Here is a 27,379-nt window from a genome sequence, read left to right as displayed (position 1 = left end):
CCTCTTTGCGGATCCTCTCCAAGTCAGCAAGATTTTGAGGCTGATGTGTAGCTACTCGCACCTTCAGCTCCCTCCACAGATTTTCAATGGGATTAAGGTCTGGAGACTGGCTAGGCCACTCCAGGACCTTAATGTGCTTCTTCTTGAGCCACTCCTTTAAGGGTGCCTTGGCTGTGTGTTTTGGGTCCTTGTCATGCTGGAATACCCATCCTCGACTCATTTTCAATGCCCTGGCTGAGGGAAGGAGGTGCTCACCCAAGATTTGACAATACACAATCCCATCCATCGTCCCTTTGATGCGGTGAAGGTGTCCTGTCCCCTTAGCAGAAAAAAACGCCCAAAGCATAGTACGTCCCCCTCCATGTTTGATGGTGGGGATGGTGTTCTTGGGGTCTTGGGCAGCATTCCTCCTCCTCCAAACACGGCGAGTTGAGTTGATGTCAAAGAGCTCAATTTTGGTCTCATCTGACCACAACACTTTCACCCACTTCTCCTCTGGGTCATTCAGATGTGCATTGGCAAACTGCAGATGGGCCTGTACATGTGCTGTCTTGAGCAGGGGGACCTTGCGGGCTCTGCAAGATCTCAGTCCTTCACGGCGTAGTGTGCTACCAACTGTTTTCATGGTGACTATGGTCCCAGCTGGGGACACGGGTGGCACTGTGGGTTAAACCACAGAGCCTAGGACTTGCCGATCAGAAGGTTGGCGGTTCGAATCCCCGTGACGGGGTGAGCTCCCGTTGCTCGATCCCTGCTCCTGCCAACCTAGCAGTTCGAAAGCATGTCAAAGTAGATAAATAGGTACCGCTCCAGCGGGAAGGTAAACGGTGTTTCCATGCGCTGCTCTGGTTCACCAGAAGTGGCTTAGTCATGCTGGCAAACATGACCCAGAAGCTGAATGCCGGCTCCCTCGGCCAGTAAAGCGAGATGAGCGCTGCAACCCGAGTTGGTCACGACTGGACCTAATGGTCAGGGGTCCCTTTACCTTTTATAGTCCCAGCTGCCCTGAGATCATTGACAAGTTCCCCCCGTGTAGTTCTGGGCTGCTTCATCACAGTTCTCCTGATCATTGCAACTCCATGAGATGAGATCTTGCATGGAGCCCCAACTGTTGTCACCTTCTCACCAAGCTGCTTGGCAATGGTCTTGTAGCCCAGTCCAGCCTTGGGCAGGTCCACAATCTTGTCCCTGACATCCTTGGACAGCTCTTTGGTCTTGGTCATGGTGCCTACTTTGGAATCTCCTGGATTGATTGTTTCTGTTGACAGGTGTCTTTTGTACAGGTACTGTAAGGAGCTGGGATTACAGGTAAGAACTCTCCCTTACAGCAGGTGCTTCTAATCTCAGCTCGTTACATACAGTGAAGATACCAGGTAGCCTGACATCAATCTCTTCACTTTTGTCTTCTGGGTTTCTGGGGTTTTCCCTGTTGTTATTGTCTCTCACAGCTACAATAAACCTACCTTTAAAATTATGGACTGGTCATTTCTTTGTCAGAGGGCAAACGTGACTGGTAAAGGGATTTGTTCCTTGCTGGGATAATATGGACAAACATCCTTCCAGAAGGCAGAACCTTGGGGCAAGTGGGTTGCACAGCCAGGGCGGACAACTGCTGGCAGAAGGTGGGTGTGGGTTGCGATGGGACTCCCAGGATGGACCTCAAAGTTCTTTTTGTTCCTCTTCATTTACCTGCCCTTCATTGCAAGGTCTGCAACATTAAAGCACAGCATTAACAGTGGTTCCCAAATTGGGGGCCTTGGTGGGATTACCTGGTGGGGAGCTAAGAGCAGGGGGAGACTATTAGACTTTGAAAAGCTGGTTTCATTGGATCCAGTTTATCAGCTTTCTTAAACAAAAGAGCTTTCACTTGATTTTGAATAGATGTGTAATTAATTTTTACTGTTTTTATTTAACTTTATTGAGTTACTATCGTCCTTACTCAGTTGTGCAAACCACTACTGTGAACAATGCATTTCAAAGGGTAACTTAGTGGCTCCAGGGGGTGGATTTTTGGAACCAAGGAGGCGGGGACCCAAAAGTTTGGGAACCACTGTTTATGAACAACTTTTTATGACTAGAGAATCTTCCAAAAAGCAGGAGCAAAACCTGCACACGCATGGGGGCAGCTTCTTAGGGTTATTATTGGGTTTACAATATCTTCCACTTATTGAATTTACAATATCTTCCGTGTTCCCCCAAAAGATATACTACTTACTATTATTTATTACTATTTATATCCCACCTTCCTCCAAGGAGCACAAGGTGGCATATATTGTTCTCCCTTATGCTCACAACATAGGGGACGCAGGTGGCGCTGTGGGTTAAACCACAGAGCCTAGGACTTGCCGATCAGAAGGTCGGCGGTTCGAATCCCCGCGACGGGGTGAGCTCCCGTTGCTCGGTCCCTTTTCCTGCCAACCAACAGTTCGAAAGCAAGTCAAAGTGCAAGTAGATAAATAGGTACCACTCCGGCGGGAAGGTAAACGGCGTTTCTGTGCGCTGCTCTAGCTTGCCAGAAGCGGCTTAGTCATGCTGGCCCCATGACCCGGAAGCTGTACGCCGGCTCCCTCGGCCAAGAAAGTGAGATGAGCGCCGCAACCCCAGAGTCGTCCACAACTGGACCTAATGGTCAGGGGTCCCTTTACCTTTATGCTCACAACAACCCTGTGAGGTAGGTTCAGCTGAGCATTGGAGAATGGCCCAAAGGTCACACCCAGTTAGCTTCATGGCCAGGTGGGGGTACCTGAAAACTGCTCTCTCCCAGAGGTGCTCGTCCGGTGCTGTGACCACTACACCGCACTGTCTCTCTACTTCACCACGACTTCCACAAATAGAGTAATAGGAGAGATAAAAGCCCAATGCAAATGTAAACTGCCTCATTACACAAATTTCTCAACCCAGTGTTGGGTTTTCCACTGGCGCTGAAGTTCACACTTTCCCCTTGCTTCTACTTCCAGCTTTGATCTGCAAACAAGAGAGAGAGACCCAGTCAATAAGATGCAGGATGAGGTCTCCTGGTTTATTGTGCTCTCTGCTCTCTCTGGCAACATTCCCAATACACTTCTCTCTGTCCTGTCCATGGGATTTGTATCATGTTCTCATGCAGTGCAACATGTACCCGCTGCCCCTTCTTTGGTTGGCACCTTCTGTATAGAATGGGGGGCACCTGGCTTGCCAGCAGTACATGTGGAAAGGATCTAGGGGTCTTGGTGGACCACAAGCTGAACATGAGCCAACAGTGTGATGCAGCAGCAAAAAGAGCTAAGGTTATTCTAGGCTGCATCAACAGAAGTCTGGTGTCCAGATCAAGGGAAGTTCTACAGTCCCATTCACGACATGAAATTTATTACGGTCAGAGACCAGCTTGTGAAACACAAATCGAACTACAATCCCAACAGCAAAATGAACATTTAAAACAATATACAACAATGGATTTTAAGTTTAAAAGTGTGATAGGCATATAAACACATTAAAACTTTAAAATAGACTACCTTAGAGAAATGACCCAAAGTCGCCCGTGGATCCGAGTTTGGGAATTTTCTTAAACTAGATTGCATCGGGGTGGTGGTCTGCGCCTACAGATCTGTGCGCCGAATCTGGGTACAACCCGGGTCGTCTTGCGGTCTTTGCCTAACAGGAGAAGATCAAATTTTTGCTTTACCGGGAGGTCAGCAAGCCTCACCAGCAGGGGGTCAATGGTTTCTCTACGTGCCTCATCGTAAAAGGGACATCTAAAAAATATGTGTTCAGGGCATCCTATATCCCCCAATGGACAGGCACAAATTCTCTGGTCATATGGGACTTTTTTAAAGGATCCTTCCAAGACTGGCGAGGGCAGAGCCGAGCTTTCTGGCAAGTGTAAAAGCCCTTCTTGCATTTTTGGATACAAGAAAAAAAAGATATGCTGCTGGAGCAGCGATGTATCTCTCAGTTTCTACAATTTTGTAGTCTGGGCACCTTAAGCAGTCCTGTTGTCTCTCGGCGTCCATAATTCTTTGTCTAACCATTAGTTTTTGCTTGGCCCAAGCCCAGACTTAGAAGGGCTTGGGGGTAAAACCCAGTTTCTGAAGAGTGTTCAGGACTGCTGTCTGCCAGCCTGTAGTCCCACTCTATTCTGCCTTGGTCAGACTAACCCTGGAATGCTGCCCTGTGGGATCAAGGTCTTCACCTGTGGGCAGAAGGGGAGCAAGGAGCAAGCCAGTATATTCTTCTCTAGGGAGGGAGTTCGAAAATTGTCTGAGAGCCCCAGGCTACCACTGAGAAGGCCCTCTCCCACGTCCCCAGCAACCATGCTTGTGAGGGTGGCAGGACCAAGAGAAGGCTCTCCCCTGAAGATCTCAGAGCCCAAACAGGTTTCTATGTGGGAATAAGTTCTTCCAGAGATAGTAATTATGGGATCACTGACCTTTTCCCGCACCAGGATATGCTGTCTGTGATTTTGTGCTGGCAAATGCTTTAACACTGGGGAATCTGCCTTGTTGGTGTCCTGGCCCTTGCTGCTGGGTGAAGAACTCCTCCAGTTTCTGCCAAACTCTTTAATGCACAAATACACAGGAAAGACAGGGGTTAAAGGCACTGCTGGGCACTGTGTGGCCAAACAGGAGCTGAGAGATTGATTGGGCAAGCTACATGCCCCCTGCCCCATACTTCTGAAGTATGCGTCCAGCGGTTTACCAGCTCCATCTGGTAAGCAGGATGAGACCCTACCTGCCCCAGACTGTCTTGCCAGAGTGGTGCATGCTGGTTATCTCCCGCTTGGACTACTGCAATGCGCTCTACGTGGGGCTGCCTTTGAAGGTGACCCAGAAACTACAACTAATCCAGAATGCAGCAACTAGACTGGTAATTGGGAGCAGCCACCGAGACCATATAACACCTGTCCTGAATAACCTACATTGGCTCCCAGTACGTTTCCGAGCACAATTCAAAGTGTTGGTGCTGGCCTTTAAAAAGCTCTAAATGGCATAGGTCCAGTATATCTGAAGGAGCATCTCCACCCCCATCGATCTGCCTGGACATTGAGGTCCAGCACCGAGGGCCTTCTGGCGGTTCCCTCACTGAAAGAAGCCAAGTTACAGGGAACCAGGCAGAGGGCCTTCTCAGTGGTGGCGCCCGCCCTGTGGAAAGCCCTCCCACCAGATGTCAAAGAGAACAACAACTACGAGACTTTTACAAGACATCTGATGACAGCCCTGTTTAGGGAAGCTTTTAATGTTTAATAGACTATTGTCTTTTAATATTCTGTTGGAAGCCTCCCAGAGTGGCTGGGGAAACTCAGCCCAATGGGCGGGGTATAAATAATAAATTATTGTTATTACTATTATGTGGCAGCTGCAAGAGTTTGAAGAGGTCAGATGTGTGTTTGTGGGGAGTGAGGTTGCTCCTTCTGACCTCATCCCTGACCTCCACACATGCAGCAGAAAGTGCGCTGGGCACCTGCTAGCGTAGGGGATACATAGAAAGCCCCCCCCCCCAAGAGCCCCTTCGCATCTCATGTGGGTGGAAGTCAGGGGTAGGACCAGAGAGCGCTCTGCACTTCACCTGCCTCAAAGCTTTTTGGTGAACCTGTTTTGAAGCTGAAGACTGGGTTACCATCTCCTGGTGGCCATAGACAAAGTCTCCCATCATGTGGGTACAATTCAAAAGCCAGAGCAGCCAGCCAGGCCCAGGTTCTGCATACAAGGTTGTCATAGAAACCTAGAGTTAGAAGGGTCCTACCTTTCCCCCCAGGGCATCTCTGATGAATGGCTCAGCGATAGCTAGGAGGCTGCTGTACAGGGATCTGTGGAGAGAAGGAAAGCATCCCAGGCATCCCAGGCTCTCATCAGATGTCAAGGAAATAAACAACTATCTGACTTTCAGAAGACATCTGAAGGCAGCTCTGTTGAGGGAAGTTCTTAATGTTTGATGTTATGTTTTAATTTGTTGGAAGCAGCCCAGAGTGGCTGGGGAAACCCAGTCAGATTGGTGGCATATAAACAATAAAGCATTATTACTATTACTATCACTATTATTATTTAGGCACCAGGCAAAAACATTCCTCTTTACTCAGGCCTTATAGCTATTAAATAATCTATGGCCTGTGAAAGTGTGAGGGAGAAGACTATTATTATGTTATTTTATTATTAGGCTGTCATTATGCTTTTATCGTTGATGTTCTGATGTAATGTTTTTAATGTTGTACACTGTCCTGGGATCTTTTGATAAAGGGTGGTATATAAACTGAACATCAAGCAAACAAACAGCAGCAGTAGCAACGTGAAGAACAGAACAGGGAGCCTGCCCTGATAATGTAAAGCTTAGATGTTTAGAAAGTTGGTGTAATATTTAATTTGTCCCAGCCTATTGTTTACCCTTTGGAACATTTCAAATACTTGCTGTAATAATTTTCAGTGACAATATCACTCTGAGCTCCCCCCCCCTGCAATCAGGCAGCTTATGTATATTTGTTATGAAAATATTTCTTATGCTGGGTCTTTATTTGTGGTAGGAGGTCTTGCAAGAAGGACCCAAGGCCAATAGAATCCTTGCAAGGCAAAGCAATGTACCGTGTTCCCAAGATGAGAAGTGTAGATCTTGCAATTGAAGATACTGATCACCGTCCCCCGAAGAACACCCTGATCTGGTGTGGTGGAGAGACAGGTGTCCTCTACCTTTGCATTGATGGAGGCATCCTTGTTCCTGATGGGAAGCAGAACACAGCACAGGATTTGCAACATGACCAAGATATCAGGGTTAGATCTGAAAAAGCAGGGACTCCATTCTTGCTTATGAGAGGATTTGCTTAATACATTAAAGGAAACGCAAATCTAATACTGTGATTCGTTTCCCTTGACCTGGTTTATGATTCTGTTCGTGATTTCAATTACAGTAGTACCTTGGGTTATGAACTTAATTCGTTCCAGAGGTCCGTTCTTAACCTGAGGCGCACTTTCGCTAATGGGGCCTCCTGCTGTTTGCATCCTGAAGCAAAGTTCTTAACCCAAGGTACTATTTCTGGGTTAGCGGAGTCTGTAACCTGAAGCATATATAACCTGAAGCATATGTAACCCGAGGTACCACTGTATCCAGTCTCAGGCTTCACCTCTATGTTAAGCTGAACAAGCTATAGCAAAATAAGGACAAATATTAATATTTCAGTCTCATTCATAGAGAGACAAGACTCACAGGTCTGTGATGTTGCAATTTTTCAGCACACCTGTCTGCACACAAATTTAGCTAATTTTCTTCTTTCTTTTTTTTAGGAGAACGCAGAGACCATCTTGCTCAGGATTGGTAAGTGATTGCCAAAAACCAATCTGACTATTGTCTAGTAATTCAAATTAACTTTTTGTTAACACTGTGTAGGCCTGATGCTGGTACTTCATACTGGCATCTTGAAGATGGGAGTATTTCAACCCTGACCTTGGGGAGGACCGACAGGGAAATCCTACGCCACCATTAGGTAACACTCCTACACCCAAATAGCTCCAGTGCTACATATCAGCCCAGCTTGTGACAAGGAGCAACGCCTTCATTTTAGAGAGTCTTGCTGTCATCCAATTGTGCTTGCTAAATATATATATTGAGAGCTTCTTACGCATTAGTTACTCTAAGTATTGCTTACAGATGTAGACTTTGCACAGGCAAGTATATCTGGAACACATTTATGCAAAACATAGTAGGTTGAAAATAAACATACATGCATTTGGACAATAATACAGTGGTGCCCCGCAAGACGAATGCCTCGCAAGACGAAAAACTCGCTAGACGAAAGGGTTTTCCGTTTTTTGAGTTGTTCCGCAAGACGAATTTCCTTATGGGCTTGCTTCGCAAGACGAAACGTCTTGTGAGTTTGTTTCCTTTTTCTTAAAGCCGCTAAGCCGTTAATAGCCGTGCTTCACAAGACGAAAAAACCACAAGACGAAGAGACTCACGGAACGGATTAATTTCGTCTTGCGATGCACCACTGTACCTATGCATTAAGTAGGTATATATGGAATTGTCATTGTTAACACTTTCTTTTATGTTGTTCAATTAAACTGTTTTTTTTTTTTTTTAAATACCAATAACAAAACTGCACAGACTGGAAGACTCAGGAAAGATGAAAAGTATTATAGAAGGGGTCCTGAGGCTCATCTAGTCCAACCCCTGCAAGGCAGGAATCACAGGTCAGAAAGAATCACTGAATTGTGGAATTGGAAGGGCTCCCAAAGGATCATCTAGCCCAACCTGCTGTGTGGGGATCTGGCTGACCATGCTGGACTCAGAGGGGCCCCTTTGGCCTGACCCACACAGCCCACGATACAAAAAATGGAAATTTGAAAGAGCTTTAAAAAATAAAAAGGAAACTGTAATTTTCTCATAGAATCATAGAATTGGAAGAGACCACAAGGGCCATCGAGTCCAACCCCCTGCCAAGCAGGAAACACCATCAGAGCACTCCTGACATATGGTTGTCAAGCCTCTGCTTAAAGACCTCCAAAGACGGAGACTCCACCACACTCCTTGGCAGCAAATTCCACTGTCAAACAGCTCTTACTGTCAGGAAGTTCTTCCTAATGTTTAGGTGGAATCTTCTTTCTTGTAGTTTGGATCCATTGCTCCGTGTCCGCTTCTCTGGAGCAGCAGAAAACAGCCTTTCTCCCTCCTCTATGTGACATCCTTTTATATATTTGTACATGGCTATCATGTACAAATATATAAAAGGATGTCACATAGAGGATGTCACATAGAGGAGTCACTCAAGCTGCTTACAGAATTACAATCACATCGACAGTCTTTAAGGCCTCATAATGGCCACTTACCCAGTCCTGTCGTGGGTGGCAGTTGCGGCCCATCGCAATGGGGCCGGATCCCTGGGGGCAATGCTGCAGAGGTGGCTGGCAGTTGGGTGAGAATTCTCCATGGCGACAGAGCAGAATGTTGGGTGTCCCCAGCAGCGTTGGTTTGAATTCTGGCCATTCCGGCCAGGTGGACGGGGCTTGGGAGCAGACCTGAGTGGAGCGGTCTTCCCTCTGGTTCACCCCAGGGCTGTAAAAGGCCAGCTGCCCCGATCCTTGGGACCACAAGGCAGCTGAAGAGCAGAAAGAGGAGTCGGAGCTGTGCGGCAGTTGGAGGCAGAGCGCAGGTGACCCATTCTGTCCATGATTTTTGCCTTCAGGTAACACAACGGGGTGCAGTGGGGGAGAATCACCCCCTGGAATTAGGCGGGGCATGTGTGGGTGGGGGAGAGAGAGACTCCTTTGGAGAGCGGTTCCTGGAAAAGGGCTTTAGAAAAGACTTTTGCAGTTTTCTTGCCCTAGAAACCACGTGGTTGCCTTTTTGGGCCTGGCAGTTGTCCCTCCGATTGCCATTTTGCGCTTCTTCAGGTGTGTTTGTGGGTTGTGTGGGTGTGTGTCTCACTGTTACAGTGGCGCACCCCCTTCCTCTCGTCTCCACAATTATGGGCAGGTGGTCCTTCACCTTATCTGCACTTGTCCCCGTCTGCCCTTAAAAACCAAAGCCTTTGAAGCCATGCACATTAGCAAAGCCCGCCAGTGTGCCTTCAGCAATTATAAGTTCATTTCCTTCTGGCAATGTGTCAGGAAGGGAGGTGTTATTTTCAATTTCACAACGGACCAAATGCACAGTTTTTTTAAGGGGAAGGATTTTACATGAAACGGCTCTCAATTCGTTTCATGTCTGGCAATATGTCCACAGGGGGATGCTATGCTGAACTGCACGTGTGACCTAAGGCACAATAAATCTGTTAGAAAAACTTTTGCCTGGACTTAAAATCAAGAGGACTACACTTGGAATAAATTTGCAGGACAAGCTGTGATTTTGATGCAAAACCATTGAAAAGCTTCACTTTATAGATACACACATAATAAAATATATAAGTAATTTTTTTTAAAAAAATTGCTTTACAGTCAAGACAGACACACAGACTCTGCCTCATCCCTCTGTCCTGTCCGATTATGCCTCCAAGAAAGGTCGCTAATCAGCACCACCAAATAGAACCAAAAAGTGCTTTCTTTAAAAAAATCAAATTGAAATACAATTAAAACCAGCATATTCATTGCAGCATGTCATTAAGCAGGGGGGGGGGGGGATATTTAATGAAGCAGTCGAGTGGCCTTGAGAGGGCTGAGCGGAATGGCTGGATGGACTAGCAGATATGGATACCAGTATCTTGCAGCGCAGCTGAGAAATTGCTACACAACATCCTCAACAGAGCTCAGAACACAGAGTGTGTTCTAGGCCTTTATCACACGTTCGTAGCCCATTGCTAGTTCCTCCCAGTTTCTGTCCAGGAATTTTTGCTTTCAGTAGCCACCACCAATGTTTTTTGGACACAGTTACACATTCTTCCTTGATAAAACTGTTGGGATATTCCGTTCCACCTTAAGGAACAGGCATGATTGTTGTGTGTCACATATCTGTTTACATTTCCCAAAAGATGTTAAATCAAAGATTATGGAGAGCACCCTAGGAATAGGGATTGGCTGTTCAACCAATCTCTCCTGTGTGAGTGTCTGAGGGCCCTGCTCCTTCCTGCCACTCACCACCTGGCCCAGGGCGGGGCCTGAAGCCTCATAAGGACCACTGTGCTCTGCTGCCCAGGAGGACTCACCTGTGTGAGTGTCTGAGGGCCCTGCTCTTGCCACTTACCATCTACCTGGCCCAGGGCGGGGCCTGAAGCCTCATAAGGACTGCTGCGCTCTGCTGCCCAGGAGGACTCACCTGTGTGAGTGTCTGAGGGCCCTGCTCTTGCCGCTCACCATCTACCTGGCCCAGGGCGGGGCCTGAAGCCTCATAAGGACTGCTGCGCTCTGCTGCCCAGGAGGACTCACCTGTGCGAGTGTCTGAGGGCCCTGCTCTTGCCGCTTACCATCTACCTGGCCCGGGGCAGGGCCTGAAGCCTCATAAGGACTGCTGCGCTCTGCTGCCCAGGAGGACTCTCCTGTGTGAGTGTCTGAGGGCCCTGCTCTTGCCGCTTACCATCTACCTGGCCTGGGGCGGGGCCTGAAGCCTCATAAGGACTGCTGCGCTCTGCTGCCCAGGAGGACTCACCTGTGTGAGTGTCTGAGGGCCCTGCTCTTGCCGCTTACCATCTACCTGGCCCGGGGCGGGGCCTGAAGCCTCACAGGAACTGCTGCACTCTGCTGCCCAGGAAGACTCACCTGTGTGAGTGTCTGAGGGCCCTGCTCCTTCCTGCCACTCACCATCTGGCCCGGGGCGGGGCCTGAAGCCTCATAAGGACTGCTGCGCTCTGCTGCCCAGGAAGACTCACCTGTGTGAGTGTCTGAGGGCCCTGCTCTTGCCGCTTACCATCTACCTGGCCCAGGGCGGAGCCTGAAGCCTCACAGGGACTGCTGCGCTCTGCTGCCCAGGAGGACTCTCCTGTGTGAGTGTCTGAGGGCCCTGCTCCTTCCTGCCACTTACCACCTGGCCCGGGGAGGGGTCTGAAGCCTCATAAGGACTGCTGCGCTCTGCTACCCAGGAGGACTCACCTGTGTGAGTGTCTGAGGGCCCTGCTCCTTCCTGCCACTTACCACCTGGCCTAGGGCAGGGCCTGACAGGCCTCACTAGGACAGCTAATGTTACTGCTGGAGGGGTGCAGAGTGCTTTTAAAATGTTTTTGAAATTTTCTTTTGAATTTTTTGTATGTGGGGTGGGTGGGGGTGGGATGGATGTTTATTGGTCCTGGGAATTTGTTTGATTTTACGTTTTTGTAATTTTTACTGTTTTTTGTTTGTATTGTTTTATTGGTTTGTTTGTTTTTAAAGGTGGTATTTTGTTCTTAAGGGGAGGGGTCAGGGCTGCCAGGGAGTAGGTCCCAGCCAACAAAATGGCTGGGGCATGTTCCACAGGGGGGGATGCACTGGGACAACCGATCTCAGTGATTACGGGTAGGAGGAGGAGTTGCGCTAAGGGATACCCACATGACCTGAAGGTGCTGCTGTGCAATGCCAGGTCAATGATTCATAAGACCACTGCCATCCATGACTTGATCATGGATGGAGGACTTGACCTGGCATGTGTGACAGAGACTTGGTTGGATGAAGCAGATGGGCCTGTCCTTGCCGCTGCTTGTCCACCAGGTTTCTCTTACACATAGCAACCCAGGTCATGTGGGCGGGGAGGGGGGGTTGCAGTGATTTTTAGGAAGTCATTAGTTTGCACTAGGCGTCCTATTGGGAAGACCCAGTTTTCCGAGTGCATGTTCTGGAAGTTGGGCAATAGGAGCAGTACAGGATTCCTTTTGGTGTACCGACCTCCCCGCTGCACCAAGGATTCCCTGCCCGAGCTGCTTCAGGTTGTGGCGGATGTTCTCCTGGAGACACCTAGTTTGGTTGTCCTAGGGGATTTTAACATCCATGCCAACACGACCTTACAAGGGGCCGCTCGGGACTTCGTGGAAAGCATGGCCTCCATGGGGCTGTCCCTGAATAAGTCTGGCCCAACCCATAGCCGTGGACATGCCTTGGACCTGTCTCCTGGATCCTTGCCCATCCTGGCTTATAAAAGATAGCCAGGAAGGGCTGGGCGATGGGCTTCGTGGGGTGGTGAATGTTTCTCTCTGTGAGGGAGCCTTCCCAGACCCGCTGAAAGAGGCGGTTATTAAACCGCTTCTTAAAAAACCATCTTTGGATACGGCCACGATGGCCAACTATCGCCCAGTCTCAAATCTTCCATTCTTGGGCAAGGTGACTGAGCTGGTAGTTGCTAAACAACTCCAGGCACGCCTGGAAGAAGCGTACCATTTGGATCCCTTCGAGTCGGGATTCAGGCCTCATCATGGGACTGAAACTGCCTTGGTCGCACTGGTTGATGATCTCCGGCCGGCTAGGGACAAAGGTGAGAGTTGTTTCCTAGTTCTGCTGCATCTCTCAGCGGCCTTTGACACCATTGACCAAAGCATCCTTCTGGACCGTCTTGAGGGGCTGGGAGCTGGGGGCACTGTCATACAGTGGTTCCGCTCCTTCCTCCTGGGCCCTGTTCAGAAAGTGGTGGTGGGGGGTGAGTGTTCAGACCCCTGGGCTCTCACTTGTGGGGTGCCTCAGGGTTCTGTCCTCTCCCCCATGCTTTTCAACATTTACATGCAGCCACTGGGAGAGATCATCAGGTTTGGGCTGGGTGTTCATCAGTATGCGGATGATACCCAGCTCTACCTCTCTTTTAAATCAGAACCAGTGAAGGCGGTGAAGGTCCTGTGTGAGTGTCTGGAAGCGGTTGGAGGATGGATGGCGGCTAACAGATTGAGGTTAAATCCTGACAAGACAGAAGTACTGTTTTTGGGGGACAGGAGGCGGGCAGGTGTGGAGGATTCCCTGGTCCTGAATGGGGTAACTGTGCCCCTGAAGGACCAGGTGCGCAGCCTGGGAGTCATTTTGGACTCACAGCTGTCCATGGAGGCACAGGTCAAATCTGTATCCAGGGCAGCTGTTTACCAGCTCCATCTGGTACGTAGGCTGAGACCCTATCTGCCTGCGGACTGTCTCGCCAGAGTGGTGCATGCTCTGGTTATCTCCCGCTTGGACTACTGCAATGCGCTCTACGTGGGGCTACCTTTGAAGGTGACCCGGAAACTACAACTAATCCAGAATGCGGCAGCTAGACTGGTGACTGGGAGCGGCCGCCGAGACCATATAACACCGGTCTTGAAAGACCTACATTGGCTCCCAGTACGTTTCCCAGCACAATTCAAAGTGTTGGTGCTGACCTTTAAAGCCCTAAACGGCCTCGGTCCTGTATCCCTGAAGGAGCGTCTCCTCCCCCATCGTTCTGCCCGGACACTGAGGTCCAGCGCCGAGGGCCTTCTGGCGGTTCCCTCACTGCGAGAGGCCAAGTTACAGGGAACCAGGCAGAGGGCCTTCTCGGTAGTGGCGCCCACCCTGTGGAACGCCCTCCCATCAGATGTCAAAGCGATAAACAACTACTTGACATTCAGAAGACATCTGAAGGCAGCCCTGTTCAGGGAAGTTTTTAATCTGTGACATTTCAGTTTATTTTTCATCTTTGTTGGAAGCTGCCCAGAGTGGCTGGGGAAACCCAGCCAGATGGGTGGGGTACAAATAAATTATTATTATTATTATTATTATTATTATTATTATTATTATTATTATTGTTATTATTATTATTATTATTATTATTATTATTATTATTATTATTATTATGGGATAATGCACACAGTGACTTGCGATCTCAATCACACACAGTCTGTAGTCCGCTGGCAGTAGGAGTACAATATGGACATGTCTTTAAGTTAACATCTTACATTAAAAACCTGACAGTACCAAACTATCGGAGGCTTTTCACCAAAGCCAGACTCAACGTCTTTCCTTCTGCAGTGTTGGATGGCAGGTTGAGAGGAGTTCCCTGTCAGGACAAACTTTACTCGTGTGCTCAAGACATCGATTCCATAAAACATTTTGTTGCACTGTGCAAAATATGAGCAAGCCAGGACTGAACTGATACTACCCTTGCTGGTACCTTTCCCGGGAAAATCAGAGGCTCACTATGTCAGGTTCCTATTGGAAGACCGGACAAATGCTAGAACATTAGCCGTGGCAAAGTTTTTATCGGTGGTTGCAAGAACCAATGAGCCCTATATTTTGAACAAAATGCTTGTTTAACCTGGAGGTAGACTGTCGACTTGTGCATTGCTTTGTAATGATTTGTTGGGTCTTTGGACCGTAATAAAGATTGTTGTTGTTGTTTACACTTCAGCACAGCTTGCTGGGAACTTCCGTTTGTGCATAGCTTTTGCTTTATGCTGTCTTGCTTTGGAAACGAAGGAGATCAGACATGTTTCCTTTTGTCCTGATGTACACCGAATAAACTGCTTGTAAATACGCCCACACAGCCTCTCCTGCCACTTCTGTTGTGCATTTACTCTGCTGAGTAGCGTGCCCTGGCTTCTGAAGCTCGCAGATTCATGCTGTCTAAGGACTGGCATTCATCCGGCACACTGGCCGGTGGGCTGGAGTCAGCTGCTGTCCTATGAGATCTCGCCCACTGAATTGCTCAAACTGGATCTAAATGTGGCAAAAAGGTGTATAAATCAAAGGCTGGATGATGCGGAGCTATCATTTGATGTAGATGCTGGGGACCTGCCAATTGCCCCCCTTTCCTTGGTTGCATGCCAACAAAAACTAGTTTCTTGTTTTGCTTGCCAGCATATCGTGCCTTGCGAATTCTCCATTTTCTTTGGGCCTAACATTCATACTATGCATTCGTGACACAACTAAGGTAATTTCTAATAACCTCCAAGATTAAAACTGAAGCCACAAGACAATTAACACCATACAAAAAAACAGAAGTAGAAGAAAATATAGCAACGAAAGGATGAGTATCATCCCTGTATAAATCAACTATAGAGGCACATTTCCCTCCCCAGAATAATTTGAGGGAATGGTGGGGATCAAATAGAGATTTAGAAATTAAGAGGCATGGAATGGACCATGGATCAAAGCTCAGTATAAATCCATTGTGGCAATGACAAGAGAAAGAGGCCTCAAAATCGCACATGGCTGGACTTTAACACCTAGACGTCTAGCTTATATAAAACCCAACAGCTCTGCTATGTGTTGGAGAGGGTGTCCCACTATTGGGACATATGCTAGTGGCCAAAATTGTGGAAACCTTTTGGGAAACGTCTATTTCCGAGGTTTGATGGCTCATAACACCACTTCTTTTTGGAGTAATGCCATAAAATTTTGTATCAGTGAAAAGATGATTTAATGATGGAGTAAATATAGAGGAATTTTGGAACCCTTTGTGGACAACTCCAGCGGAAGCAATAGCAGTTAAAAGGAAAAACATGAAGGGAGAGTGGCCCACCTAGCGGATATTACTAGAATCAGACAAAGACAAGCCAACTTTTAAAAAATACACTGAAATTAGATACCTGTCTGATTGGATACAATATTTCCAACTAAATCAAAAATTGTGTACAGACAAGAAAGAAGGTCTTGCCAAAGAAACTTCCATCTTTGAAAGCGAATTAATATATAATAAGACAAAGTATATATATGACGAATGTATGAGTTTCTTTTAGAGTGGGAAGTGAAAGAGGAGCAGGTAAAAACATCAATAAGGTGGGCGAAAGACTTCGTATATAATATCTATATGGAGCAGTGGGAAAGACTGTGGCGGCAAGGTATCAAATTTACAGCATTGAGGGAAAATACCATGAAGATGGCATCACATCCCGTAAAAACTCGCTAAAATGTACAAAGGTAGTTCACCAACATGTTCGCGATGCAAAAAGGAGATGGGATCTTACTACCACACGTGGTGGACCTGCAAAATTATAAGCAAATTTTGGAATAACATTTGATGAATTTAAGAAATTATTTAAATATACCGTCAAAAAAAGGCCAGAGATTTTCCTATTAGGAATATTGCCAATAGAAATTAAGCAAAACACAAGACCACTGTTTATGTACGCAATCACGGCTGCAAGAATACTTGTAGCCAGAAGTTGGAAATGTGAAACACCACCAACAATAACAGACTGGCAAACACTCATGATAGAGTATTTCCAATTAGCAAAGCTGACGAGAAAAGTCAGGGGAGCCCTAAATCAAGAAGTATATGGAGAATGGAAATTATTTAAGGAATATATGAGACTATATTGCAAAAATGATATCATCCTAGCAGAATTAAATGATACTTGTGTACAATAAATAAATGGAATAAACATCTTAGAGGAATATATGGAAAAAGTTGCAAAATAAACTGCGATAAAATCAAGACAATAGAAAAAGTATAACGAGAATGACGAAGTTTTTCATAGAAGACTTTATTGGATAAGACATGATGCTGTATAAATATTTGGTTTTTTTAATTGGCATTTTCTTGTTACTGGTAAACCTTTTTTTTGTTCTTTGTGCTTAATTCTATTGTACGTACCTGTTTTAATTATCAGTTTTTATCCATCCATTATCCGTGCTTAATCTTGTATTTTATCCAGATGTTTTATCCTATGCTTGTTTCTTTGTCCTTATTTGCTCCAACATTTATCAGTTTTTTTAAAATCGTGCTATTTATATGTTTTTGTTTTTTTTATCCTGGTCTGTGACCGTAATAAAGTTCAACCAGAGATTGTACATACCTTTATTGTATGATTCTATTTTAAATTAATAAAGATGTTATTTTTTTAAAAAAGGAAATATGATTTAATGAAGAATGTAATGCAACAAAGTTGGTTCGATTACCTGTATTCTATCAAACGTTGTATCCAAATAACCAGATAAAGAAAGCACAACTTGCTTAAGTTGATATGTAGTAGCTTTCTTTCATTTGAATGTAGCCAATGAGCATGAGTGCCTAGAGCAGGGGTCAGGAAGGTTTACCTTGCCTGGGTTGGTTCACTCCAGCAGAGATCCCTCTGTGGGCCTGATTGTGTGCGTGCAGGAGTGCGCTTGCCCACGATTTCCAGTGGCTGCGTCAACACATTTTTCAGCGCCTGCGCATCATGCGATTTTCAGCGCGGATCATTGAAAGGACTCTAACTATTCTATCTGTGTCAGAGTTGTGAGTATGTGAGTTAGTGAGACTTTGCAATGTTATTAGTTTTCTTGCTTGTAACTTACTAAAGAAGTGCCTGCTATTTTAGCATGTTTTCTTATGTTTTTAAAATAAAATTTTAAAGAAGATACTGGTTTGTGTGCCTTTCCGGGGGGAAAAGCTAATTCCTAGCCTTACCCTTGGTCGTGCTCTACCGTAGAATTTCTGTCTGCAAGTCAGTAAATACAACTTGTGGAGTGGGGATAACCAGCAATATCGGGGCACAGCCTTCTCCCTGGGTTGTGGCTCTGGGTTCCCCGAAACAGAGGGAGTGGTGGCAGCCTTACCGGTTTGATTTTGTCCTGTTTCTGTAAAAAGTAAACGCGCCCACCAGCCCTGCTCAAGAAACCTGGTCTGGCCGGAGAGCAAAGACAGGTGAGGGAGGAGCGGGCGGCTGGGGGCAACTTTACCACAAATGGCACAAAGAGTTGACTGGTCACCCAGAAAGCGATGTAAAATAGCACTATTAAGTGAACAAGGCTACTATTATGAAGAAATTAGAAGGAAAATTGGTGGAAACTTAACCAAAGGTGGCATTTCTGGATTTTTGAAGAGGTATAAGGAGACTCAGTCACTACAAAATCAGACTGCTAAAGGCAGGAAAAGGTGCACAACAGCCAGGGATGATAGAAGAATTGAGAGACTCTGCCTGGGTGAGCTGCTTGTTCTGTTTTTCTGCTTCAACAATATTTCATTATGCTATCATTTTATGATACTATCATTTTATGTAATTGCATAAAGTATAAAAATTATAAATAAAGCATGTTCTATTTGAAAACAAAAGATTGAAATAGATATATTTCTACCAGCAGGAAGCAGTCAAGATTTTTGTTGAGGGGGGCAGAACCTCAGATTTTTAATGATTTTTACTTATCGGTGTGACGGAAAAGTTTGTTTACTGAGCAAGTTGAGTCACTGAGTGTCCCGTCCCCCCCCCCCCCACATGCCAGCAAATAGTTAAATAGCAACAGCTCCTGATTGGCCAGAGTTCCAAGGGAGGCCGTTGGAGTAAAGGGAGAGTTGTGAGTTGGATTGTGTCCGGAGAGCTGAGGACAGCCAGGAGATGCTCTAAGGCAGGGCTCAGGAAACTTTTGTCAATTTTGGCCTTGCTGGACAACACAAAAACCTTCAAAGCTCAGCCCAGATTTGCGATACATCAGTGAGGATCATGTTTTCTTTACCGGGTTGTCAGAGACATCTTCTAGTCCCCAGCCCCCCAAAACACAACAGGATCGGACTTCCGGTTGATCGAGGGAGCGAATACAAGCGGGATTTCTCTCTGGAGAGGGAATCCAGCTCTTGGAAGGAAAAAGGGGGTACTGCAAGGGCGCTGCAGCCCCCAAAATACCCCTGGAAGGAGATCCAGGGGGCAGGATCCCGGCACGGCCGTTTGGCGATTCCCCCGGCCGCCAGGTAACCTCCTTCCGAGGCGACGAGAGCGGCGGGATAGAAAGGCAGGCAGCGGGATGCCATTTCTATCCTCCAAGAGCGAAGCCCCGAGCTTGTGCGCAGAAGCGATCGGCTCTCAAACAATAAGAATTCGAATTTGAAAGGACTAAAAAGGATATAAAATACAGATTAGAGATCATTCGATGTGGGCGAGGTGGAAAAAAGGTCAGCCTCGTCTGGAATTCTAATTACACACAAGAAGTATTCACAGAACGGGACAAGTTAACTCAAACGGACTTTATTTTGGCGATCTGAATTTTTTGCTTTTTAACGGACTACGATTAATGTTAAGAGATGAAGAGCAGTTAAAAAGTTGGGGGGGTTGGTAGTCTTTTTTGTGAATTTTCTGGGAACGTCAAAAGATCTGCGTAATTTGGAGACTTAGACACCCATCTGAAAAACAATTTACTTTTCATTCAGAAGCAAATCAATCTATGTCTAGAAATGATCAGATATGGATTTCTAATGAACTAACATCAAGAATTCTAAAGATCGAAATACAACCAAAGGTACTTTCGGATCACAATGCAATAAAATGCATATTAAAAGGATTTAAAGAAAAATCTTTCCGATGGAGAATAAATGAAAATCTTTTGGACGATCAGAAAATAGTGGAAAGAGCTCAGAAATGTTGGACAGATTATTTTGTAAATAATGTTAATAAAGGAACAAAAATGAGTACTGTTTGGGATGCTAGTAAAGCGGTGATGAGAGGTTTCTTTATTCAACAAAATGCAATTAAAAATAAATTTAGGGAAAAAGGAAATCTTAAAATAATGGAAAATGAGAAGAAATTAATCACTAGGTCCAATGACAAGAAAGTGAAGCAAAACATAAAAATGTTACAAACTCAATTTGCGATGATAATAAACAAGGAAGTAGAATGGAATATTAAAAGAATGAAACAGAGGAATTTTGAGTTCGCAAACAAATCAGGGAAATGGTTGGCTTGGCAGATTAATAAAAGGAAAGAACAACCGGGTTGTCAGAGACATCTTCTAGTCCCCAGCCCCCCAAAACACAACAGGACCAAACTTGTGCAATGGATGCCTCGGCTTTGCATCCTACTACATCACAGGCGGCCTCAGCTAATCAAATCCTAGATGTTCCCAAACAGGAAATAAACGCTCATTTAAGAAGAGTTTGTAATCCTTGTCAGAATACATACTTTGGAATGTATTAGTTCTTGTCACTATTGACTATAGATTTGTGACTAGGGACCACTCCCACTATTGAAACTTACACTGGCCTGAGTTCTTGGTGTGCTTTTTTCTAAGGCAGGGCTCAGCAAACTTTGTCAATTTTGGCCCTGCTGGACTACACAAAAACCTTCAAAGCTCAGCCCAGAATTGAGATACGTCAGTGAGGATCATGTTTCCTTTACCGGGTTGTCAGAGACATCTTCTAGTCCCCAGCCCCCCAAAACACAACAGGATCAAGCTTCTGCAATGGATGCGTCGGATTTTCATCCTACTACATCACAGGCAGCCTTGGCTAATCAAATTCTAGATGTTCCCAAACAGGAGATAAGTGTTCATTTAACAAGAGGACCGATATCTATTGCCAGAATTTCCACCCTCCCTTCCCCACAGGTGGGCAGGGTTTGCGGCACCGAGCGGTACTCACCTGGGCAGGTGCCTCCCACCCGCTTGGGCCGGCCTTTGATCCACCCTCCGGCCAGGGAGGACAATGGACGGCCGGCCAGGGGTGGGGCTAAGGCCAAAGAAAAGAGGCTGACCCCTGTGACGTTAACATATGAGAGTGCTGGAGGTGAAATAGGTAAACAGGTTACCCAATCAGGACCCAGGGGGTGGAGTCTGAGGGACTATAAAACCAGACTGGGAGGAGCGATGGGGGGAGTTTGTTGGAAGTTGGGTGGTTGGTTGGAGTGGGAGTGAATTGGGATAGAGTTTTTGGGGAGGTTGAGTTAGTGTAGCAAAATAAGCTGAGTCGGGAACAGTTAGGAGCTAGAAGACGAGTAAATATCTGAGAGGTGGTGGGGCGTTTGCCTCCTAGGTGGGTCATAAGGAAAGGGTTGAATAAGTGTGAAGTGTTTGGCCAGTGGGAACCCAAGGGGAGGAGTTAGAGTTGGAGTTGCGTGGAAGTCAGTTGAGAGTTGGGAGTTGGAGAAGGAAGAGGGAGGATAAATCTGTGGGTTGGTCGAGTTGTGTTGTGAGGGAGAGAGAGAAACTGGTAAGAGTCAGACAGTTAGCAGTTATTAGGAAAGGTATAAGACGGTATAGAAACTAAGATTAAGAAACTGACAAGAAAAATTATCTGAAACCATAAACTTGTTAAGGCTTATAAAATAAACTTGCTTATTTGATTTAATATTAACAACTGTCTGGACTCTGTGTGTACCCGAGAGACGGGTCGGTGGCAGCGGGAAAGCAGTCACAGTGGTGGCACAGGGATCAATAGACTGTCAAACGTCCAGGGGCGCTGTGTGATCACCACAGCTGGTTTAGTGAGCGAGAACAGGTAGCGGAAGTTATAGGTCTGGATAGGCACCCCATGATTTTAAATGACTGATACAGTTTATGAAACCGCACACTTCTTAAACTGCAATAAATAAAGAGATGTTTATGTTCCAATTTAGCACTCTCCTGACTCAGTATTGTACCAGGAAGGGCCTGGGTGGTGGCACAGGGATCAATAGACGGTGAAACGTCCGGGGACCCTGTGTGATCACCACAACCCCGTTGTCCAAGCCTCTTTTGGTTTTCTTCCTTCCAGGATCAGGATCATCAGGAGTGTGTCCAGGCGGCCAGATTAAGGTAAATTCTGGCCTGATTGGAAGGGGCATAGCCCCTTTGCCAGGCTAGGCCGCAATTTTGCAGCCTGTATTTTCTGGGCAGGCGCCCAGCTAGGCTGCAGGGGCGGCCTTTTTAGTTTTTGCAGTGGTGGGGGGGGGGCATGGCTCCTCCGCCACCATGGGCCCCAGCTAGGCCACAGGGGGGGGGGCATTTTTGTTTTTGCGGTGGTGGGGGGCTTGGCTCCCCCAGTGCCATGATCCGCTGGCAGAAGGCACCTTGCCAACCCAAGTGGGCGCCGGTTAGGCTGCAGGAGCGGCTGCCTTGCTTTTGCGGCAGCGGGGGGGGGGGGGGAGCATGGCTTTTTGTTTTGCAGCGGTGGGGGGCTTGGCTCCTCCACCGTAGCCATCCACCGCCCTCCAGCTGTAGGCCACATGGCGGCCGTTTCCTTTTGGCGGCGGCGGGGTGGTGGAGAGCAACCTCTGTAAATAATACATGTAAAAGGAAAGTGACCTATACTTTATTACTAAACGAATAGAACAATGTATGCAACAGGTTTAAAATGAATGAAATATGGAAAGGACGGGAGGCCAGAGGCTTTGGAAGAAAATTTAATGTTAGTGTGTTTATACCGTATTATTCCGTCTATAGAATGTCCCCTTGTATAAGACACCCCCATTTTGGGGGACTCAATTTTAAGAAAATGAGGGGAGGTGGCCCAAAGTTGTTGAGCCTCACTCCCCATGCAGCTGCGCGCAAGAAACACTCCCTAGATCATTTCCCATGTGCAGCAGCATTGGGGAAGTGTCAGGGAAGTGTTAGGAGTTTCCAGTTTCCCAGAGGGAGAAAGCATTCCCCAAGGGGGGGAGGAGAGCAGTGAATCTAACAGAAGAGAGCAAGAGGAACAAGAGGGAGGGACCGGCTGTTCCCAGGAAAGGCCAGGCTTCAGTTCTAGCTCAGATTCGGAGGAGGAGAGATACAAGCCAGCTCTAGCCAGGAGGGTAGGAAAAAGAGAGGGAAAGCGAAGGGAAGGGCTCCTTCGCCATTTTGAGAGTGGCTGGACACGGAGAAGCAGAGCTCAGAAGGTATCTGAAAGAAGTGACTCTGAGGAATAATAGTTAAGAACCGTTTATAAGAGTGTTTTGTTAAAACGCAATAAAAAGTTATAAGAGAACAAGCGTCTGTGTGGTGATCTGAAGAGGACGACCAGTCCTGACAGGAAGTTGCGCTCCCGCCAGCCATCTGGGTGGCTAGAGCGCAATCGTCCCCCGGTGCTGCCACCGCACAGGGAGTGCCCGCCACGCACAGCGGCATCAGGGAAGTTGTGCTCCCACCAACAAGCTGGCTGGCGGCGCACAGCTTCTCCCCCCCCCATCCCACTATCCGTGTACTGGGTGACCCATTTTTTGAGTCAAAAAAGCTCGTCCAATACATGGAAAAGTATGGTATTTTTTGTGACTTTGGATGATTTGGTTTATTGATAATGAATTTAAGTTTGTGTTGCACATATGCAAGTATAATAAAGCATAAAAGTTTTTTTTAAAAAAAAAAAGAGCAGGAGGCAAAAGGCAGCACTGCCACGTCTGCCACCATATTATCTTTTCAAAACGGGGGCTTTCTTCATGATTAAACAATTTAAATGGCAAGTCCAAAAGTTAAGCACCTTGGAGTATTGCTAAAATCCATCCCCTAGTCTGCAAGGAAGAGGTGGTGGCGAGGATAGTTATGTGTCAACCCTACAAGCAAGGGATGTAGGGCAACCAGCTCTGCTTCTTTTTGTTATGATGGTGCTCAAACACCAACAGAAAACCCACACACTCGTGTCATTTGTTACAAAAATTTCAAAATAAATTCATACATTCTGACAACAAATCTTCTTAAAATACATCTGACCTCCCGTCGTCTCCATACTTCATTTGGGATTAACTAACTTGTTGCTTAAACCTATCAAATTCTTTCATAATAAAGTATTATTTCTCCTGTGTCCATATTCCTTACTTATTACAGCTCTGACTTCAGGGGCATCCACTCTGAAGAAGAGAGAGATACTTCTTTCCTTCTGTTCTTTCCCATGGTTCCATTCATTGAGCCAAAACCAGCCTTCCAAACTAGGAGGGGATTCATAGTCAAAAGAACCCACGATTGCATCAAATTAAAGATTCCCAAAGATGGAGGGGAATCAGCCCCTAAAGTCTGATACTCTGTATGCATAAGGGATGCATTTAAGGGCTGTAAGCAGGTTTGAAACCCGAATTGCAATATCCAATTGTAATAGTTGCATAATGGGACTGGGAATGTCGTTCCTGCTAGCATGATCTGAACCTTTAACTCAGCCATTGCATAGGCCTCTTGTTGCTGCCACACACCTAAAATCCATCCCCTAGTCTGCAAGGAAGAGGTGGTGGCAAGGATCGTTCTGTGCAAACCAGACACAGCAAGGGATGTAGGGCACCAGCTCTGTTTCAACAAGTGAGAAATGCCATATTGACTTCCATTCTGAAGGAGAGACATTCACTGAGCCAAGTTAAGGAACCAAACCAGCCTTTCAAACTAGGCAGTGGAGAGTAAGTATCCCAGTCACTCGACCTGCCCGACTGACTTCCAAGAGATTTCGACAGCCCTCTGTAAGGAGAGGGTGCGCTCAAACCTGTACGGCTGCAGGCAGCTGGAGGACAGAGCTCCCCCTGGAGCCAAGGGCTTTGGGTTCACTCTAGGAAACTGCAGCAGCAGCATCTCACTGGCAAAGGGAAGGCAAGCCTCTGCGTGAGGTTGCAGAATCCCTGTACCGTAGGGTGGCAGAAGAGGCAAGGACTTTGGGTCTACTCATTGTGCTTTCTGTGACAGAAGAGTTGGTTCCACAAGTGTTTCTTTTTACTTTTTTCTCCTGCCAGCAAATGGTTAGGAAGGAAATTAAGGAAAACTTCAGTTAATAAAGTCTTCAACCCACCAAAGGATTAATGGTTCGGACCGTGAGGAGTAATTTAGTGTGAAACCTATGTAAATTAAAACTACCATTTCTAAGGGGAATTCCCAAGGAAAAAGCAGTATTAAACCACAACAACAAATTAAGAAACGGACTCTGAAGACAAACCTAGATTAGTAAATTATTCCTTGAGAATAACAATAACTTCAGCTTCGGGTTGATCGCGTGCCATCACAGTTGGGGTCTCTTCGTCGGAGACCTCGGTACATCAAAGGCGGGGGAAATTGCTCCAGCGTAGAGGACCCCCAGGAAAAACCTCAAATCGATCATTTTGAGGACATGGGATCTGGCGGGCATCAAAATTGGGCTCCCCCCTCCCTGGCAAGCTCTGTTTTGAGCACCGAGAGCGAGGGGGTTGGAGCTGCGGCGCAATGGATGGAACGCTTCCTTTGATGGTACGAAGCTGCGAAACTGAGGCATTAGCGGTCAATTCTTCCAACACTAAAATCATTTAAGGACTGCACCATGGGTACCTTTTACATTTGGATTAAAATTTGGAACAATCTGGACACGGGTAAAGGAACTTAAAAACGGAAGTCAGTCCCTACCCGCTGAGAGAATGGGAGAAGAGACACGTTGCCAAAGCCAAGTGAAAAGATTCAGAGACTTTTAAACTTCCAAAGACTGAATCTATTAACCCCCCCAAAAGCAGGTCAAGGGGGGAAGAGAATTTAACATTACTGAAATACCTGCAAAAGCTCTTAAAAAGGCTCTTTAAAAGCCAATTGACTCTTTGGAAGCAGTGACCCAGTCAGAGCGGCGAGCAGCCATTGTGATGTAACAATAGAAGGAATGTTTGATGGCCTGGGATTCGGACTCGGAGGCTGAACTTGAGGAATCCCAGCCTGCACAGGAGTCCCCGCCTCCTGAACCAGCTAAGCTGGGGCATGAGCCTGAAGGGTCCTCACCTGTGCTGGATCCTCAGCTGCAGGCATCAGCTGAATCTGCTCTGGCTCCTGAGATGATGGAGGACCCATTGCCTGCAGGTGCTCCACTCTCAGCCCCGTCAGGGGAAGCTGAGGTTGCCTCTGGGTCCGGTAACCCTTCAGCCTCTCCTGAGCTGCAGAGGCTCAGGGCAGAGAGGCGGAGGGAACTGGTTTCTCCCAGGAGGAGTGCTCACCTCCAGGCCAGGAAAGGCGAGTCACCAGAGGATCGGGGCCGCGCTACGCCTTGGGGCAGATAAAAGCCAGCCAGCCCCAGTCCCAGGTTGCGGGAGCAACATTGTTGGTTGCTAGTTCCTGCCTGAACCCTGTCCTGCTCTCCTGTCTGAGCTCCTGACCTCACCCGACTCCCTGCCTTGGACCCCGCTTCAGCTTTGACGGACAGCCTCCATACCGCACCCTTGACCTCGGACTGGACTCGGACCTCGCCGCACGGTTAACCCTCAGGACCAGCACAGAATGCTTGTTACTTTCGTTTCCTACTTGGATACTTTGAAGTTGCTGCAGAGGTCTGAACTGAGACATTTTAACCCTTAAAGTAAAAACTGGCAACATATCTCTGAATTGTTTGAGGAGTGAAAGGGGAAAATAACTAAGAAGGGCAGGTTGGAAAAATTGGGACTGTATTTTAATTGCCTTGACTTGCAAATTGGAGTTTCTGTCTGACGTCCAGCTTATTATTCGTTTTGAAATAAAAGTATCTCTGACCTTGGAAATCTGAGTTGCTAGCGGTGCTATGGCGGATGAGTCTAGGAAAAATGCACAAAGAAAAGACTCTAAAGACCAGGCTTTCCATGAGCAAATACAGGAGTTTTTGAAAGATAATAAGCAGGGTTTGCAGAGTCTTGCAACAGAGATCAGAGCTAATACGCTCTGTCTCCAGGAATTTAAAAAGGATTTTGGAATTTTGCGTAAAGAACCCCAAGAGGTTAAATCAGAAGTTGCAGGTTTACAGACAAGAGTATCAGAGATTGAAACAGTTAAACTTTCGGATTTGGAAAAATCACAGAAAGAGACTCAAACAGCAGTAGCTTTTTTACAACTTAAGGAAAGAGACATACCTTTGAGAGAAATAAATATCTGGACCTTACAAGTGCTTTGAGAAGAAAAAGCATCTTCTTTCGATTGGAATTTCCACAAGGCCTTTCATTTAAATACCAGCAAAGGAAATATCAAATTAGGTCAATTGAAGAAAAGCGAAGATTTATGGAAAAGAACGCTAGTGATTTTGGATTTGACACAGGAGCAGGAGTTGGACTAGCCACAGGTGCAGATCCGGGATCAGGACTAGGACTTGGAGCAGGAATTGGACCTCCAGATTTGGACTGAGATAATTTGGCATTATGAATTTTATCTTGGAATGTAAATGGACTCAATTCACGGCCCAAAAGACATAAAATCCAACATGTGTTGACAAACAGAATCTAGATGTGAAATGTTTACAAGAAACTCATGTAATAAGAACCCACAGGAAAATTCTGCAAAATAAAAAATTAGGCCAGGAATTTATTTCTTCAGATAAGGTTAAAAAAAGAGGTGTTGTGATTTATGTTAAAGAGAAATTCAGTCCCCAAATGATCCTTAAGGATGAAGGAGTAATTTAGTGTGAAACCTATGTAAATTAAAACTACCATTTCTAAGAGGAATTCCCAAGGAAAAAACAGGATTAAACCATGACAACAAATTAAGAAACGGATTCCGAAGACAAACCT

The 27,379-nt window shown here is 46.4% G+C and overlaps 1 protein-coding gene across 2 annotated transcripts; it reads right to left on the bottom strand.

The window, feature by feature from the left end:
- Window positions 1–810: 810 nt before the first annotated feature.
- LOC144327874 (uncharacterized) lies at window positions 811–25,832 on the bottom strand. Of its 2 annotated transcripts, XR_013393055.1 has the most exons (6): window positions 8,787–14,081; window positions 6,549–6,681; window positions 5,719–5,782; window positions 4,406–4,533; window positions 3,492–3,630; window positions 811–2,964 (listed from the first exon to the last, which is right to left on the bottom strand). XR_013393055.1 is itself a non-coding variant. In XM_077929479.1 (4 exons), exons 1-4 carry the CDS (start codon window positions 9,195–9,197, stop codon window positions 2,929–2,931), a joined length of 708 nt encoding a protein of 235 aa, XP_077785605.1. In that variant the 5' UTR covers window positions 9,198–25,832; the 3' UTR covers window positions 811–2,928. The 2 variants fall into 2 exon arrangements, 1 of the variants encoding a protein (XP_077785605.1); XM_077929479.1 differs by lacking the exons at window positions 3,492–3,630; window positions 5,719–5,782 and having other exon boundaries at window positions 8,787–25,832.
- Between the last annotated feature and the right edge of the window lie 1,547 nt (window positions 25,833–27,379).

Source organism: Podarcis muralis, chromosome 5, assembly GCF_964188315.1.
Source record: "Podarcis muralis chromosome 5, rPodMur119.hap1.1, whole genome shotgun sequence".
Lineage (NCBI taxonomy): Eukaryota > Metazoa > Chordata > Lepidosauria > Squamata > Lacertidae > Podarcis > Podarcis muralis.
Note: the sequence above shows the minus strand (reverse complement) of the source record. Positions and strands in the feature narration are given on the sequence as shown.